Genomic DNA, 18,504 nt, shown 5'->3' with positions numbered 1-18,504 from the left:
TGAACTTGGATCTCTCCAACTACACCAACCTGAGCATTGGAGAGCTCGTCTCTGGCTACATCTGCCAAGTGCACAAGAGTCAGGACGCCGAGGTTGCCATGGTGACCCAGATCCAGCAGAAGTCTGAGGTAACATCCTTTTGTCCTCTTATTTACTGCTAAGTTACCTGTACCATGCTAGCCCCCAAGTCGACGACTTATGACTGAGTATGTTGTAGACTTAAGTTCCGGCTTACTCAATTGAGCCGGCAGTATGTAGATAGATACGTTCAATATGCATTAGCCCCCAAGTGCCAAGTGTCTTTGCTTGGAAAGCGCTTGGGACTTATATAATGACTGTTAATAACCCGGAAATTTTTGCAGGCTGTTGGCAAGAAGCTAGAGGCGGACCTTGCGGATCTCAAGAGCCGGCTGAAAACGCAGGACATGGAGACCCGGAAGGCAAACGCCAAGTTTGTATCCAGCATCGCCGCTCAAGAGAAGCTGAAGACAGAATTTGATGCTGAGCGGAAAGCCTGGGCCGTAGAGAAGGCCGCACTGGTGACCCGGGCGGAACAGGCGGAGAAGGCTCTCTCTGAGAAGACCGCCGAGCTCTCCGGCCTAAAGCGCCAAGTTTCCCAAATGGTGGCCGCCATCTTCGGTAAGTCGCCTCACCGGCTTTCATCAATGTTAGAATGTTTATATCTCATTATTCATCCTTGCTGCCGGCTTATCTGATTCTGTTAAACAGGCCCCAGGAGTGCCAACCTCAACCAGAGTGTGGTCACCAATCTAAAGGCCGTGTATACCCTGGTGGAACAGCTCTACACCGGGTCACAGCGTGCCCTAGCTGTGGTGGCCCTACCTAACGAGGTGCCGACTCACCTGGCCGAAGTCCTGCGCCGGCTCGCCGTTCTGCCTCAGCGGATCCAAGAGCTGCGACGGGCCTCTACGAGAGCCGGAGCAATCGCCGCGCTGAGCCGGGCCAAGGCATTCCTGCCGGAGCTAGACCCGGCAGACATCGCCCTGGGTTATCCAAGCCTGAAGGAAGACGGCTCAGCTTTCGATCAGAAGGATTTCGCAGCCTGCGTGAAGGCAGTACGCCCGGTGGCCACCCTTATCGGGAACGACACAGACCTGACCAAGTACCAGCCGGGTTATGATGCGGAGAATCGGAGGATTCCAACCCCTCGCTACGAAGCTCTCAACCTGATCCCGCCGGCTTGGCAGCACACTTTCGCCCCGGAGATTGACCCGGCCGGGTTAATTGTCGAAGAAGCCCAATTCGAGGCTCTCAGCGGCATCGACTGGAAGTCATCAACCTTCGAGGTTTTGGGATCAGCCGGAGGAGAGGATAGGAACGAGCCGGAGACTTCAACTCAGCGGGCATCATGACTCAGCTGGTGGTTTACCAAACAATGCTCCACCCTTTTAGACTTGATGAATTTTGTAATAGAGTAGGTGCAACAGTTCATCTCTGCCGTGCCATCGTGCACGTATTGAATGCGAAAGTCTTTTGAAGTTGTCTCTTTGATATTTTTCCGGGTCATAATCATCCCTTTGTTTTTCTCAACCTCAAAGAGGTGCCCTTAAGTATCCTGCATAAAAAGGCAAATCACAAGTCTCGAGGCGGCTTACCGCCCTGAGAATCAGGTGTTTTGGATAAATAACCCGGAATATGAATCAAAAAAGACTGGTCCTCCATGATATCCTTAACACAGCCGTAATAACACTCTTAGCGGCCTGTAAGCATACTTCCGGTTTAGATAACCCGGGTAACAAGGTTGGTATCTTAACTCCGATTTACCTGTCGTAATGACACCCATGGCGTTCAACGAACAATGTAAACCAAAGTTAAGCCGGCAAAGTGAGACCCGGCCGTACACACCTTGACATAATCAGAGTAAACTTGTGATAAAGCAGAGGAACTTAGGGGCTTCCGGTTCGAATACGACCAGAGACCCGGCCCAAAGGGGTTAAGCTAAGATTCGGATACAATCACATAGCCCCCAGTGGGTGTGGCGATGCCAATCAAGAGGGTACCGACAGCTATGTTCTCTTTGGTTCGAATACGACCCATGTTTGAACAGGAAGCCCCCAAGTGATTTTAAGATTTGTTTAACGACGCTGATTCGAATACGATCCACGTCGGTTCTCAGAGGGGTTAAACTATGATTCAAATATGATCAAAGGTAACTTCCCAATGAGCTCGGCACTTTGCCAATCAAATGGGTATCGACAGCTATGTTCTCTTTGGTTCGAATACGACCCATGTTTGAACAGGAAGCCCCCAAGTGATGTTGCTGTTTACGGCTAGATTCGAATACGATCATAAACCGGATCCTCCTTTAAATCATCATGTAATCTTGCAATAAGAACAACACGTGCGTATGTGGAGGAGAAAAAAGGACAGAGGTCCTGCTTTATTGCTTATCATAATATATACATGGCTGAGAGAAATATGTACACCACGAGAGCCGGTAGCTCAAGTATAGTAAGGCCGAAGCTGAGCTATGTTCCACGGCCGACGGGTCTCTTCCTCCGACTTACGTGAATCTTTGTGCTCCCGAATGTCAATGAGGTAATATGACCCGTTGTGCAAGTTCTTGCTGACCACAAAGGGCCCTTCCCAAGGTGGGGATAACTTGTGTGCATCTGTTTGTTCCTGGATCAGCCGGAGCACAAGGTCCCCTTCCTGGAAGACCCGAGATTTGACCCGGCGGCTATGATAACGGCGCAGGTCTTGTTGGTAAATCGCTGACCGGGCTGCTGCCACATCACGCTGTTCGTCCAATAAGTCAAGAGCATCTTGGCGCGCCTGTTCATTATCCGTCTCAACATAAGCCGCCACGCGAGGTGAGTCGTGACGGATGTCGCTGGGGAGGACTGCTTCTGCTCCATAAACCATGAAGAAAGGCGTGAAGCCTGTAGACCTGTTAGGAGTAGTGTTGATGCTCCATAAGACGGAGGGCAATTCCTCCACCCAACAACCCGGCGTCCGTTGCAAAGGGACCAAAAGCCGGGGCTTGATGCCCTTCAGAATCTCCTGGTTAGCTCTCTCAGCTTGACCATCGGATTGAGGATGAGCCACTGAGGAAACATCAAGTCGGATATGCTCTCGTTGACAAAACTCTTCCATGGCGCCTTTGGAGAGATTCGTGCCATTGTCAGTTATAATGCTGTACGGAAAGCCAAAGCGGAAAATCACCTTTTTCATAAATTGAATCGCCGTGGCTGCATCGCACTTGCTAACTGGCTCAGCTTTCACCCACTTTGTGAATTTATCAACTGCCACCAAGAGGTGGGTCTTCTTATCCTTGGACCTTTTAAAAGGCCCAACCATATCAAGCCCCCAGACCGCAAAGGGCCAAGTGATTAGGATCATCCTCAGCTCCTGAGCCGGTACATGAGCCCGTCGTGAGAACCTTTGGCAACCATCACATTTACTGACCAAGTCCTCTGCATCGGCATGAGCCGTCAACCAATAAAAGCCATGACGAAAAGCCTTGGCCACAAGGGACTTTGAGCCGGCGTGATGGCCACAATCCCCTTCATGGATCTCCCGCAAGATCTCCTGACCTTCCTCAGGGGAGACACAACGCTGAAATGCTCCTGTAACACTGCGATGATGCAACTCGCCATCGATAACAATCATTGACTTGGCCCGCCGAGTTATTTGCCTGGCCAAAGTTTCATCCTCAGGCAACTCGCCCCGGGTTATGTAAGCCAAATATGGCATTGTCCAGTCTGGTATGATATGGAGAGCCGCCACCAGTCGCGCCTCCGGGTTAGGGACAGCCAAGTCTTCCTCCGTAGGCAACTTAACCGAAGGGCTATACAGGACGTCCAGGAAAGTGTTAGGCGGCACCGGCTTTCGCTGAGAGCCTAGCCGGCTTAGAGCATCAGCCGCCTCATTCTTCCTGCGATCAATGTGCTCTACTTGGTAGCCCTGAAAGTGCCCAGCAATGGCATCAACTTCGCGGCGATAAGCCGCCATTAGAGGGTCCTTAGAGTCCCATTTGCCTGATACTTGTTGAGCCACCAAGTCTGAGTCACCGAAGCACCTTACCCGGCTCAAGCTCATCTCCTTAGCCATCCGAAGACCATGGAGCAAGGCCTCGTACTCAGCCGCATTGTTAGTGCAAGGAAACATCAACTGCAGCACATAATGGAAATTATCACCTTTAGGGGAAGCCAATACAACGCCAGCCCCCGAGCCCTCCAACTGCCTGGACCCATCGAAGTGAATAGTCCAATATGTGTTATCCGGCTTTTGCTCAGGCACTTGTGACTCTGTCCAATCATTGATGAAATCCACCAAGGCCTGAGATTTAACAGCAGTACGTGGCACATATTTGAGACCATGAGGTCCAAGTTCTATAGCCCACTTAGCAATTTGCCCTGTGGCCTCTCTGTTTTGAATGATATCACCAAGGGGGGCAGAACTGACCACAGTGATGGGATGACCCTGAAAATAATGCTTAAGTTTCCGGCTCGCCATGAACACACCATATACCAGCTTCTGCCAATGCGGGTACCGCTGCTTGGACTCAATGAGCACTTCGCTGACATAATAAACCGGCCGCTGAACCGGATGCTCCTTACCCTCCTCCTTGCGCTCCACCACAATAGCCACACTGACGGCTCGTGCGTTTGCTGCCACATACAGTAGTAAGGGCTCCTTATCAACCGGAGCAGCAAGGACCGGGGGCTCTGCTAGCTGCTTCTTCAAATCCTCAAAGGCGGTATTAGCTGCATCATTCCAGACAAAGTTATCAGTTTTCTTCATCAACTGATATAAGGGCATGGCCTTCTCACCCAAACGGCTTATAAACCGGCTTAAAGCAGCGATGCGACCCGCCAGGCGCTGAACGTCATTTATAGACGCCGGCTTAGCCAGGGAGGTGATGGCCTTGATCTTCTCCGGGTTAGCCTCAATGCCCCTGTCAGAAACCAAGAAACCCAAGAGTTTGCCTGCAGGAACACCAAAGACACACTTGGCCGGGTTAAGCATCATCTTATAGACCCGGAGATTATCAAAAGTTTCCCTTAAATCATCTATCAGGGTTTCCTCTTTTATGGACTTAACCACAATATCGTCCACGTAAGCGTGAACATTGCGCCCAATCTGTTGGTGAAGACAGTTCTGTACACAACGCTGGTAAGTCGCCTGTGCACACTTGAGTCCGAAGGGCATAGACACATAGCAGAAGGCTCCAAAGGGAGTGATGAACGCCGTCTTCTCCTGGTCCTTAACTGCCATTTTAATTTGATGATAACCGGAATAAGCATCCATGAAACTTAAACGTGCACAACCTGCCGTAGCATCAATGATTTGATCAATATGGGGGAGGGCAAAAGGATCAACCGGAGACGCCTTGTTCAAGTCCGTGTAGTCCACACACATTCGCCAGGTGCCGTTCTTCTTGAGTACGAGCACCGGGTTAGCCAACCACTCTGGGTGAAAGACTTCCACGATAAACCCGGCCGCCAAGAGCCGGGCCACTTCTTCTCCAATAGCTTTCCGCCTCTCTTCATTAAACCGCCGAAGGAACTGTCTGACCGGCTTAAATTTTGGATCAACATTGAGAGTATGCTCAGCGAGTTCTCTAGGTACACCTGGCATGTCAGAGGGTTTCCATGCGAAGATGTCCCTATTCTCACGGATGAACTCGATGAGCGCGCTTTCCTATTTTGGATCCAGATTGGCACTGATGCTAAACTACTGAGATGAATCTCCTGGAACAAAATCAACAAGCTTAGTTTCATCAGCCGACTAAAATTTCATCGCCGGTTCATTCTCCGTAGTCAGCTTTTTCAGTGAGGTCATATCTGTTGGGTCAACATTGTCCTTGTAAACCTTCAAATCCTCTGTAGCACAAACAGATTCTGCATAAGCCGCATCACCTTCCTCACACTCCAGAGCCACTTTTCGGCTGCCATGAACCGTAATGGTCCCATTGTGACCCGGCATCTTGAGCTGTAAGTACACATAACACGGCCGTGCCATGAACTTGGCGTAAGCCGGCCGTCCAAATATAGCACGGTACGGACTTCTTATCTTGACCACCTCAAAGGTCAATTTCTCCACCCTGTACTTGTTCTCATCACCAAAAGCCACTTCCAATTCGATCTTGCCGACTGGATAAGCCGACTTACCAGGTACCACGCCATGGAAGATAGTGTTTGACTGGCTGAGGTTCTTATCAACCAACCCCATACGGCGAAAAGTCTCATAATAGAGGATGTTGATGCTGCTGCCTCCATCCATGAGCACCTTTGTGAACTTATATCCTCCCACTTGAGGAGCCACCACTAGGGCCAAGTGGCCCGGGTTATCCACCCGGGGAGGGTGATCCTCCCTACTCCACACTATGGGCTGCTCAGACCACCGCAAGTAGCGTGGGACCGCCGGCTCAACAGCATTCACAGCCCTCTTGTGAAGCTTCTGATCTCGCTTGCAGAAACTAGTGGTAAACACATGATACTGTCCACCGCTAAGCTGCTTTGGATTAGTCTGATAACCCCCCTGCTGCTGTTGATGACCCTGGCCAGACTGTTGATTAAAGCCCCCTTGACCGTTCTGAGGACCAGAATTTGAGCCGCCCCCCGGGCCATGAAAGCCGCCGGCGCCTGAGCCGCCGCCCGGGCCATTGTAGTTTTTAAAGGCCTTCATGATTGCACAATCCTTCCACAGATGAGTCGCTGGCTTCTCTCTAGAGCCGTGCCTCGGACAAGGCTCATTCAACAGCTGCTCCGGTGAAGGTCCTGACCCGCCGCCTCGGGGAGGGGGCCTCCCCTTGCGTCACTGGTTATTGCCTTGTGCGCTGGCGTTGGCCACAAACTCTAGGCTGCCATCTGCCTTGCGCTTGCCTCCTCCTGGGTTCCCCGGGTTAAATTGAGGACCCTTGCCATTGCCGTTCTTCTTTCCCTTCCCTGTCCTTTCATCATCTGAAGGGGGATCCTTGGTACCATCAGAATCGGCGTACTTGACAAGAGCTGCCATTAGTGTACCCATATCACTGCGGTCGCGCTTAAGCCGCCCGAGTTTCATCTTCAGGGGCACAAAACGACAATTCTGCTCCAGCATTAAAACCGCTGAGCCGGCATCCATCTTGTCTGATGAGTGTATGATCTCCTTAACCCGGCGAACCCAATGTGTCGTGGACTCACCCTCCTGCTGCTTACAGTTAGTCAAATCCACAATTGACATAGACTGCCTACAGGTATCTTTGAAGTTTTGGATGAACCGGGCTTTCAGCTCAGCCCAAGACCCAATGGAATTCGGTGGTAGCCCTTTCAACCAAGTGCGGGCAGTCCCATCTAACATCATGGTGAAATACTTGGCCATGGCCGCCTCACTGACCTCCAGCAGCTCCATAGCCATCTCATAACTCTCAATCCTGGCTGCGGGTTGTAAGTCAGCTGTGTAGTTAGGCACCTTCCTAGGGCCCTTGAAGTCCTTAGGTAGACGTTCATTACGGATAGCTGGCACTAAACAAGGGACGCCCCCGGTCCTGGTAGGGATACCCACATCAACGGAAGTCGTTGGATAAGCCGGGGGGGGGGGTCTGGTAAGCCATCAATTGAGGCACTTGCTCCGCCTCTTGCCGCGCTTTGTCCTGGTCTGCTGCGTAAAAGGCTCCATTATGAGCCGGGCCATGGCCAGGGGGCGGGTCATTGCGTCGGACGTTACTTGAGCCGGTTGCTGAGACCATGTGCCGGCTGTAACTCGGGCTCTGGCCTGGACGAGGGGTCGAGTGGATCCGGTCCCGGCTATAGGAGTACGCCTCTTGCTGCGCCAGTGCTGTCTGAAGGAGTTCCCTGACCCGGCGGGTCTCAATAGCTGTCGGAGAGTCGCCGTCAACTGGGAGAGCCGCCAGCCGTGCTGCCGCAGCGACCATGTTCTCCAGCGGGTTATTATAATGACCCGGGGGTATTGGCACATACTGAGGCGGGGCAGGGGCACCTGGGGAGGCCCCATCACTCGTGGCTGAATAAGGGGTCCAGACCCGGGCGCTATGACCCCTGGCGGGTTACTAGACCCCGCACTTGGCGTGTTGAAGAGGTTGCGTGGATCGTAAACCGGAGGGAGTCGAGATTGGGTCTTTTGATGCCTCCTTCTCATGACCTCATTGGCCGCGTTCTGATCCATCGTGAGTTGGAAGGACTGCGCCTGGATCAGCTGAGTTTGGGCATCGAGAGCCGCCCTCTCCGCAGCCAGCCTGATCCCTTCCGCTGCAAGATCCTCCTTAGCCTTTACTAGATCCAATTTTAACTGCGCCACCTCCGCATCATGCTGAGCTTGATCTGCCGGGTCAACCGTGGCGGTTAACAGGGCCGTCATCTTGTCCGTGAGATCCATTAGCACCTGAGCCGGAGAAGGCACCGGGTTTCCCGCTCCAGCAGCGGGGTTCTGAACAGGCTGCGCACCAGCCATAAAAACTCCAACCTGACTTGGCGGCTCAAAAAGGTCCGGAATACTGTCACCATCGGAACAACCCATGAGCCTGCCATCTTGAAGTTGGTACAACGAGTTTGACTCATCGGTGGTCGACTCGCCGTCAGAGCCGGCGGCCGTCTCATCACCGGTTCCAGATCGATCGGAGAGTCCTCCATGGATACACCCCACAAAAGCATGCCTTAAGGCAGGCCGGGCCCGGGCGGGTCGCGCAAGCTGAGCCATCTCGATGAGATCAGCGCAGAGACCCGGCTCGGGGCCCGGCTCACCAATCTTGCCAATGAAAACGTGAATTCCGCCGAAGGGGACCCGGTACCCGTACTCAATCGAGCCGGCGTCGGGGCCCCAGTTTGCATCGTCGATGTAGAGCTTGCCGCGACGACTCTTGGTCATCCGGCCCACAGCGTATCCCTTGAGCCCTTCGAAGCTGCCCTTCAAGAACTCAAATCCACCGTGCGCTGGCCCCACGGTGGGCGCCAACTGTCGTGGAATTGTCACGGCAGATGTCCTCGAGCTAGGACTTAGTCGTGGAGCCATCGCAACTAGGAAGCTTAAAGGGGTTAATGCGGGACAAGGAACACGAGGGTTTATACTGGTTCGGCCCCTTACGGTGAAGGTAAAAGCCTACGTCCAGTTTGAGGTGGTATTGATTAGGGTTAGGATCACCAGGGAGCTAAACTGTTATGCCCGGCTCTTGATGAGATTGTTCTTGTCCCTAAACCGCTGCCGGGTCGTCCCTTTATATAGGGAGGCTGACGCCCAGCAGCCCTTAGAGTCCCGGCCGGCTCATAAGAGTATCCGGCTCGGACTCTCAATCATACTTGCCTTACACTACAAGTTCTACCATAACAATGATTGTAACTACAGGCCTTAAGCCATATCCGGGTCTTAGCCCATCTCTGGCCCATCGTCTTCAAGCTTGGCTCCGGGCTTCTGGCAACGACTGTATGAGTAACCCGGCCCCTCCTGGCGGGTGACTCTAAGGTCTATATCCTCAACAGGTACTAAAACTTGAATGACCAATGTGACTGATCTCCATACCTTCACCACTAGCCGTGTGGATTTCGTCCTAGCCGCGGTATTTCTCCTTCATGGTCACCTTCTCGAGCTCGTTGGTGATGTGGTTGGTGGCGCCGCTGTCGACGTACCAGTTGGTGTCGATTCCGTAGGAGCCATCTGCAGCCGCCGCCACCTTGTCATCATTTGGAGAGGAATCGTTGTCCTCTTCGTAGCGGTACCAGCAATCTTTTGCTGTGTGCCCCAACTTGCCACATATCTGGCACCGAGGGGCCTCAGGACGTGCCCGAGGATTGCCGCCCCCGCAGCGAGATCTGTTGCTGGTGGGAGCACGCCCGCTGTTGCGGGAGTTGGAGCCGTCGCCGTTGCCTCCTCCATTGGACCTTCCCCGGCCACGGGAGAAGCCACCACGCCGAGAGGAGCCACCACGTCCACGAGAGGCCGAGTTCGCGGAGGACTTGAAGCCGCCGCCGCCGTTACCGTGGAAGTGCACCATCCGCTGATCGAAGTTGGAGAGCATGGCGAAGAGCTCGTCGATGGTTATGGGGGTGACGCGAGCATCCAGAGCAGAGATCAGCGGCTGGTAGTCGGCGTCGAGCCCGTGGATGATGTAGGAGATGAGATCATCATCGAGGATCGCCTTGCCCGCCGCGGCCAACTCGTCGACATAGCCGCGCATGGTGGCGAAGTAGGAGGCGACGGAGAGGTTGCCCTTCTGCGCATTGATGAGAGAAGTACGGATGTTGTTGATGCGACTCACCGATTGCGACGAATACATGCTGGCGAGCGTCGTCCAGAGCGCGCCCGCGGTGGTGAACGTGGTCACCGTGAGGAGCACCTCCTTCGTCAGGTTGCTCAGCAGGTAGCCAAGGACCTGCTGGTCCTCCCGGACCCAGATTGGGTGGAGAGGGCTAGGCGTTGAAGTCTCCTTGCCTTCTTTGTCGGTGGTGACGAGGAGCTTTGCCGGCTCCGGCTAGGTGCCGTCGACGTAGCCGAAGACCCCGGCGCCACGCAGTTGGGGTATGATCTGCGTGCGCCATAGCACGTAGTTCGTGCGGGATAGCTTCTCGGTGACCTGCCCATTGAGACTAGGCTGGAAGGAAGCGCCGGAGGAGGAAGACATGGTGTGGCTTCGACACAGGTGATTGTGGTAGCTAGATGAGTTGAAGAAGAGGGGCTCTGATTACCATGTGCGAGCGGTAAACGTCTTGCCCTTGTCGAGGGCGACGTGTTCACGTTATATAGCAGGGGAGCCAAAACCCTAGATGGCTTACATGCGGTTTGAGAGAGAGATAAGAGAGAATTTAGGATACATCTTGTGAGAGAAGAAAGGAGGAGATGGTTACAAGAATATCTCAATACAAACTACCTCCTAGCCTTATCTCTAATATGCGCTGCATATGATGGTGTTTAACACAAACAACACTAGGTTGTGTTCTGCCACAATTAGCCATAAAGTACCTCCACTTTTTTGGCTACGACGAATATGGGTAACACAAGAATACGCCAAGGATGGCTTTATTTCATTCAAAGGTACAAAACCATAATCAAATCCTTGCCAGTTTTTTTCATTTCGACGATCTGGTAGATCCCAACATGGAAACATGAAGATATGCATGGACATGAACTGGTCGTGTTCCATTATTATTCAGTAACCGTATACAAGTTATCAAAGTGGATGGAAAATCACTACTGCGTACAGAAATGATATAACCATGTACATAAAAAATAGCTGAAGCACCAGACTAATTAGCCAGAGGATCAACACTAGTAATCAATGTCTATTTTGCTCAAAAGGTCGGAACATGCTGATATCTCTGCTGTTCACCTCCTGACGGGGCCTCGCGTTCTTCTCCATGTCCTGCATGTAGGGTTGAAGGAAAATCAGTCCAAACAATTTCTAGTCCATGGGTGGAGATCGACCAAATTAAAAGCGGCTTTCATGTTGCCGTGGAATTTCTAGAGGTCCACGGTTAAGGTCTACAGTCTGACACGAGTCTAAAGACTGTAAAGTGCCGAAAGACAAGAGTTGAATGCACGAGAACAGCAAGACTTCTCTTTTATGAAAAAGATTAGAGAAACAGAAGGGATAAAACACTTACGTCGTGAACGGCCTCCCTGAGAAGCTCCAGCTGGTGCCTCGACACAGTGCGCACCTGCAAATTAAACCAGATAGAGAAAATGAAAAGTTTCAGTAACATAAAATATATATCGCCCCTGAATTCCATCGTTATTCACCAACCATGCAATGCATGGCGTATAATAGGAGTATATGACATCTAGCTGGCGCGCGTTCCACTGATCTAAATTCCAATCAATCAAAGTGATGGAAAGACGAAACTGGTGGGAAGATTCTTTGTAAATAAATAAAAAATTCAAAGCATCTGTAGATAGATCGAACTGGCAGCTCCCTGCCAACTGCTAAGTTCCAGAAAGCGATTTCTTTTATTGACAGTTGCAAGTAGTGTGTCACGTGATGGTCAAAAATGTAATATTTTACTGATAGTTGTTGCACCCACGGTGCACCCACGCAAGAAAACATTTAGAAAAAATCTGAAACTTCGTGGAAATGATCATCAACAAATGTTATGAGGGCTTGCAAAGTCTGGTGGTCAAATAACATTCGAGAAACGCTCTACAAAAAAGACAAAATTGCAAAATCTGCTCAAACAGTGCACGTACATTTTGACTAATTTTCAATGATTTTGTCTTTTTTGTAGAGAGCTCCTCGAATGTTATTTGACCACCAAATTTTGCAAGCCCCCATAACATTTGTTGATGATCATTTCCACGAAGTTTCAGATTTTTTCGAAACGTTTTGATATGTTTTCTTGCGTGGGTGCACGGTGGGTGCACCGAGAGTGGGTGTACAAGAACCACTCTCAATATTTTACTGATAGTTGTTAGTTGGTAGTTGTGTTTGATGCAAGGTGAATGAATGAAACGGAACGTACCCTCTTGACGATGGTCCAGATGACCCCTTCCGCGCAGGGTGGGGTGGTGAGGGAGCCCACGTAGCGATAGTACACGCTGGCCTTTCCTCTGGCGCCCCTGGGATCCATCATGCCCATCTTCTCCTCTCTGTCCTTGCGATCCGCTATCATCTCCAGGTATGGCTCCAGCTGCGTTCGTACAAGATTAGAGTTTGCCCCATGTTGCCATGTTGGTGTTAGTCAATCAATATTAGGTTAGACTAATTAAGCTCAATTAAGGTAAGTCCCATGTTGCTGTGCTGGCTTTAGTTAATCATCAAAGCTTAACTAAGCCTGGTTCGTTCGTTGGTTAACTAAAGAAAGGAAGCAAGAAAGAAAAGAGAGGCACCTTGTGCAGGAAGGCGTCATGGGCACCAATCTCATAGAAGACGCCGATCACGGCGGCCTTGCCCTGAGCGCTCTCGTGGAACATGTGGAGCTCCATGTCGTACCGGCGGCCGTTGACGCTGTGCTCGGTGGGGGAGTGCCAGTGCAGCTGCCGGAGGAAGTAGGGCGTGCCGCCGATGGAGACGCTCCCGGCGTCGCCCTCGAACTTGAGCATGATGTCGTGGCCGCGGTTGACGATGGTGGCGTTGGCAGGGTGGTAGGAGTGGTTGAGGTAGCCGAGGCCGCGCACGAGGGAGACGCGCGGGCTGGCGAGGTCGATGGGCGACTGCATGTTGCCCTTGCCGCATGCGGACCACTCCTCCTTGATGTCGCCCCAGTGCGCAGGCCCATTCTCCGCGTCCAGCGAGTAGCTGAACTCCTCCTCCTCCTCGGTTTCCTGCTGGGCTCTGGCTACCGGGAGGAGGACGGACGCCGAGAAGAGGAGGAGGAGCACGGCGAGCCGGAGGTCCCGAGATGAACGCATGTTGTCTCTCTCCTGGCCGGGCTGGGTTGGGTGTCGGCTCCTCTGCTCGTGGAGCTGGTGAGTCTTTGTGTTTGTTAAACCGGGGACAGAGCTCGTGGGGTATATATAGTGAAGAGCCAGAGAGAATGACATGGGTCTTGGCCGTCTGCCACAGCCGCGTTCATTAGGTTGGAACGTTTCAAACCTGTCAACTTGCTACGGCTTACGGTACAGTACTGACGGGCACACCACAATGAAAGTAAACTTCGCCGGCGTCGTCTTGTCCCATTCCGTTGCACGAAACGGGATCGTGTATGGTCAGGACCGTGTGGGATAGACAGGGACGCTAGCTTTAAAAAGTCGGGGTTTGGTGGGAAGCGGCACGGCCGGTCATTTTCTCCCTTCGTTTCAATGTAAACAAAGCATAACTGGACCGACGATTTGCCAAATGGGAACGCTCTTCTGTTTGGTAGCACAAAGCAAAATTAGTGGAAACGTTTCGAACCCGTTCCTGTGACCCACGCGTCAAACCGATCCAGCAGTTTCACAGAAAATAGAAGATTTCATTTTCGACTAGCAATTAGTTGCTCACTGTAGCTGCGGCCTGCAGAAGAAGATTTCTAGGGGGCAAAAAAGGATTTGATATGTCGTGTTTGGGTCAGCGAGTGTGCTGATGTACGCTTTTTTTTTCATGAACATGCAAGAGCATTGCATGTCTTCTCTATTAAGGAAGGAAAAGAGCGGTTACAACCAAGTTTGCTCCCAAGAGCAAGATGCACCTCATACACATTACAAGAAAATTAGTGCATTTGAAACGATTGCCCACGGTCTACCCTAGCGGTCCTCCAGAGATCCAGCTCAGTTTTTAGCTTAGTGAGGACGTTAGCCACCGATGAAGCCTTGTGGTCGAAGACTCTACTGTTCCTCTCAAGCCAGATAAAGCGGAGTGTGGCAGCGATCACAGTGTTGATCTCCGTTCGGTTTGAACTTGCCGCGGCCGCGACAGCCGGCCACCAGTCTTGAAGCTCCTGCCTTCCCGTCGGAGTGAAGCGGTGAAGTCGCAGCGGCAAGAGGGAGTGGTACCATACCTCGTGGGGGAACGAGCAACCTAGGAGCATGTGGATGGTGTCCTCGTCGCTCTAGCAGCATAATTGGCATTGTGTGGTATGTGGGAGGCCGCGACGCGCCAACCGATCCGCTGTCCATAGCCGCTTCCTGACGGCAAGCCAAGTGAAGATCTTCACCTCAAGGGGGGCCCACGACTGCCAGATTTCCGCAGCACAAGGTGTGCTGATGTACGCATATGGAAATGTTGTGAATGCCAAGTTGCCAACACGCACCATTTGGGGCGCATGCATGCATGCTTCGCAGTGGTTGCCTGACTCTTCGCAGTGGTCCGATCAAGTCGGCAACCACACTCAAGATATATAATACTAGAACGTCATAGCTAACAATAACCACCAGGTATACCTGCTCGAACGACAATAGTTAGGGTGGGATCGAGTAGTGTATGGCAGATGTAGTGTTAGCAGCTTTTCCTCCATAGTAATAGCTTCCACAGCAAACACTGGCAGCGGATTCCCAACTAATTAATGCGCCAACTCACAACTCATTCTCCTTCTGCGTTAATGGAAAGCGGTTCGCCGGGTTGGAAAAAGAAAACTTGTGTTCGTTTTTTTTTAATGTTTACCCTGCCATGAACGGTTGTTCTTTTTGACCGCCAAAAATGAAAACAAAAGAGGTAAACAGTGGCACAAGTAGCTCTGAATGTATAAAAAGGAGTTCAAGATTAGTGGAATAAAGACTGGCATAATCATTCGTGAGTTTGTTGTGAATAACGGAGTTCAAGGTGACTAGAAGTTCTCATGCATGTTCTATTCCGTCTACGTTGAAGTCTAACACCTCCGGTGCTCTCTTCCTGACCTCAGTCCTTACGACACAAGTCTCCTCTCACGCCAGTCAATACCAAAGCCATACACAGTGGTCAGACACAGCACAAAACGGCACAGGGAGACCAAGACAAGGAGAAGCTTCTCTAGAGAAAACTTACTAGCTTCCCATTATGTTTACCATGGGAGTTCACACTTATCTTAGCAGCCTTTGCAGGGAATACACCAGGGTTCACAAAACAATTTGTACTTTTCAATCATAGAACCCTGAACGCCCCATGCACATGTAGTTTGACCCACGTTCCCTAAAATAATTCGGCGTCACCGATTACCCTAGACAGGTTTTCTAATCACCCAGTCACGCTGAACTTCCAACCCCTCTTTTGCTCACCAACCCTCGGTATTTTCAGAGACTCATGTTATTCTCCAAAATATTTAGTATTCACACATATGTTATGATTAACCTATCCGCAAAAAAAAATGTTATGATTAACCGTAATGTGTACGCAGAGTCGATATCGAGTTGCTTTTTTTTGCACTATGGTTTATATGGGAAGAAACTTTGTTAACCTGAACACTTTGTCAAGAAAAATTATATATTTCTACAAGTGTAAGGAAAATTGAATTTTGTAAAATTCAAAGATAACTTCACATTGCAGTCCTGCTGCTAGTTTGTGTATGTTCTCACGCGCGTTTTGGAAAATCTAGAGAATAGTATGATATCATCTTCTTTTTAAAGGTTAATAAATAATAATACACCAGGCCTCCACATTTAGGACAATAATAAAACTCAACCTAAACCCATCCCTCTCATGCCATCAGTCTTTTCAGCCGTCCAGTATCTTGATCTAGTTGTTTCTGTCTATTGGATGCATGTGGGACACTACTTTACTGCAAATGTCACCACAACCTAGCCTGCTGTCCTAGGGGTAACCACTCCCGTGAACAGTTTCTTTGCTCACATGGACACTTCATGACCAACATCTTATTTCCTATGATTACTTCGATAATTGTTGTTCTCTCCTTTTTCGACATCGATCAAATAGTGTGACAGACTATGGCCATAACCGAGGACACGACTATACGGATGAGTTTTACAATTTGTAAAGGTTGTACGCTTTACCCGCACTATTGATCTTCCTCTTCTCTCATGTGCTTTGGTATATTATGCTGGTGGGTGGACCAGCGTTACTTCAACAAGGCCATTCTACCTCAGAGACACTTCTATCGTATAATCGCCGTACCTTCAGGCCTTGTTATGAGGGAGAGATTTCTATAGGAGAGTCCAAACCAATTCGAGGGATGTAAGACATCCCCACAAGAGCTCATCCAAGGAGAGAAACACCATTGTGGTGTCTCCATTATCAGGATCGACCATGGCCGACCCTAGAATTTTTCCCAGGATATTGTCGACCTTGTGCCTATCCGTGATGATCGTTTTGACCGGTGCGGTATCGAGAAGAGCATGACCAAAAGTAATGACATGGTTCTTACTGTTGATCGATATATAGAGAATGATAGATGCGCTCCCATATTTGTGGAAGAAGGGGGAAATATCTTCTAACAGGATGAACGCGTCTCACTTGTGGAGCAATCTGGTGATGAGATTGTCATTAGTGTCAATCTCCATCTCGATGATCTTATGTATATCATGTTGAAGTTCTAATACTTTTGAGATATTTTACTTCATTTATCAACTTCATTGCAAATATCCTATTGATGTTTTTTTTTCTCTAACAACAACAACAATACCTGCGAGAATTTTAGTATGTACTATGCGTCAGTAAAGAAAGCAATCCAAGTTGAAACTAGCATATGAATCCAAAGTTAACTGTGCATCGTAATAATATGGACACCTCCTAGCAACTAAAAACAACATGATACATTGATACGTGTACACTAAAGGGATAGTAATCATGTGTTTTTATGGTTGATATGTGACCAATCATATCAAAGACATGTTAAATGGCCCTGCCATCATGAAAGGCGAAGATATCAAACCAACCTGACTAGAGAAAAAAGTGGCGCAGGTGCTGATCTGAAGATGCATGGAGCCGCCCAAGCCTATAAATGCAAGTGAGTGAGCTACTGAAGCTCCCTCACAATGACTCCAAAGGGATACATATAGTTACATTCCAAATCTCTTTTGTCTAGTTTATCTAGTGATGATGCTAAAATATGGTCCATATATTTATGATAAACAGCCTTTAAATCTTATATGAACCAGTTGTGTAGGCTTGAGAGGCACTTGGGATTATTCTACCACATTTTAGGAAGAAGTGTTTGATGTCTCATAGTTTCTCACTCAATTGCAACAATCGGGTGGGATGTATATCTATATACTATCGAGACTAATATAATCGTAGAAAACCACATAATCATCCTAACAGTGCCAACAACATCCCCCTGCGTCCTGGACGTGAAGAAGATCCGGTTGACGTTTTCTGTTTTTATTGAAGGATTATGCTGACGTTGTTACGGATTCTATTGCTGACCTAAGTAGAAATATGGTGTGGTTGTGTACAATATGGTAGTCGTGGTTACATCACAGTCATAGGATATGCCAAGTTTATGAGGAGCTTGCGCTTTTCTTTGGATCTCATTTATTCTCCAAGATGTCAAGCCTAAGAGGAATACATGTTGTTATAGGAAAATAAAAGATAGAAACAAGGAAAATGCAGGATGATCGTGCAAACAAACTCTACCCTTTTTATTTTAGTTCATTTAACTCTGAATATGCCTTCTCAAAATAAATCTTAGGTACTCTCTCCTCTCATTCCATATCTTCGTGTGAAGCATATGAATGGTCTCCTGTACTATTATCACACCTTCGAGAATATTTGGGTCATACATGAAGGCCATCCTAGGTTGGGGCACACCGCATGGTCACCACAATGGAATAAATCTAATAGTTCCATCAGGTTATCCATGATTACCTCCTGAAAGGCTTCATCCAACTCTGCTAAAAATGAATACATGGTGCCTTGTTATACTCAGTTTGAAACCTAGCATAGTTGCCCGTGCAAATGCGCATGCATTGTGTTAAAATTTCAAATATTTATTTATCAAAATATGTGTTTTATGGGTCCTTACATTCTTGATTTCAGATACTTCAAATATTATTTTAACTACTAAAATATTAAGTTTTGTGAAATAACTACGAACAACACTAAGGATATAGCAATATGATGCATCTGAGTGCTACCTCTTGAGCACTGCGTTGGTTTTCCCTTGAAGAGGAAAGGGTGATGCAGTAAAGCAGCGTAAGTATTTCCTCAGTTTTTGAGAACCAAGGTACCAATCCAGTAGGAGGCCACGCACGAGTCCCTCGCACCTA

The 18,504-nt window shown here is 49.5% G+C and overlaps 1 protein-coding gene across 1 annotated transcript; it reads right to left on the bottom strand.

The window, feature by feature from the left end:
- Positions 1-10,993: 10,993 nt before the first annotated feature.
- On the bottom strand, positions 10,994-13,385 carry LOC109755854 (alpha carbonic anhydrase 7). Its single transcript, XM_020314736.3, has 4 exons — positions 12,778-13,385; positions 12,411-12,578; positions 11,559-11,612; positions 10,994-11,317 (listed from the first exon to the last, which is right to left on the bottom strand). The coding sequence occupies exons 1-4, from the start codon at positions 13,297-13,299 to the stop codon at positions 11,231-11,233; spliced, it is 831 nt and encodes a 276-aa protein (XP_020170325.1). The 5' UTR covers positions 13,300-13,385; the 3' UTR covers positions 10,994-11,230.
- Positions 13,386-18,504: the final 5,119 nt, after the last annotated feature.

This window comes from Aegilops tauschii, chromosome 7 (assembly GCF_002575655.3).
Source record: "Aegilops tauschii subsp. strangulata cultivar AL8/78 chromosome 7, Aet v6.0, whole genome shotgun sequence".
NCBI lineage: Eukaryota > Viridiplantae > Streptophyta > Magnoliopsida > Poales > Poaceae > Aegilops > Aegilops tauschii.
This window is presented reverse-complemented; position numbering and strand designations above follow the sequence as displayed.

Coding starts and splice junctions, on each gene's coding strand:
- LOC109755854 (XM_020314736.3), bottom strand. CDS start 13,299: ATGCGTTCATCTCGGGACCTCCGGCTCGCCGTGCTCCTCCTCCTCTTC. Junction 12,579..12,777: donor ATGACGCCTTCCTGCACAAG/GTGCCTCTCTTT, acceptor GTACGAACGCAG/CTGGAGCCATACCTGGAGAT. Junction 11,318..11,558: donor TCAGGGAGGCCGTTCACGAC/GTAAGTGTTTTA, acceptor CCCTACATGCAG/GACATGGAGAAGAACGCGAG.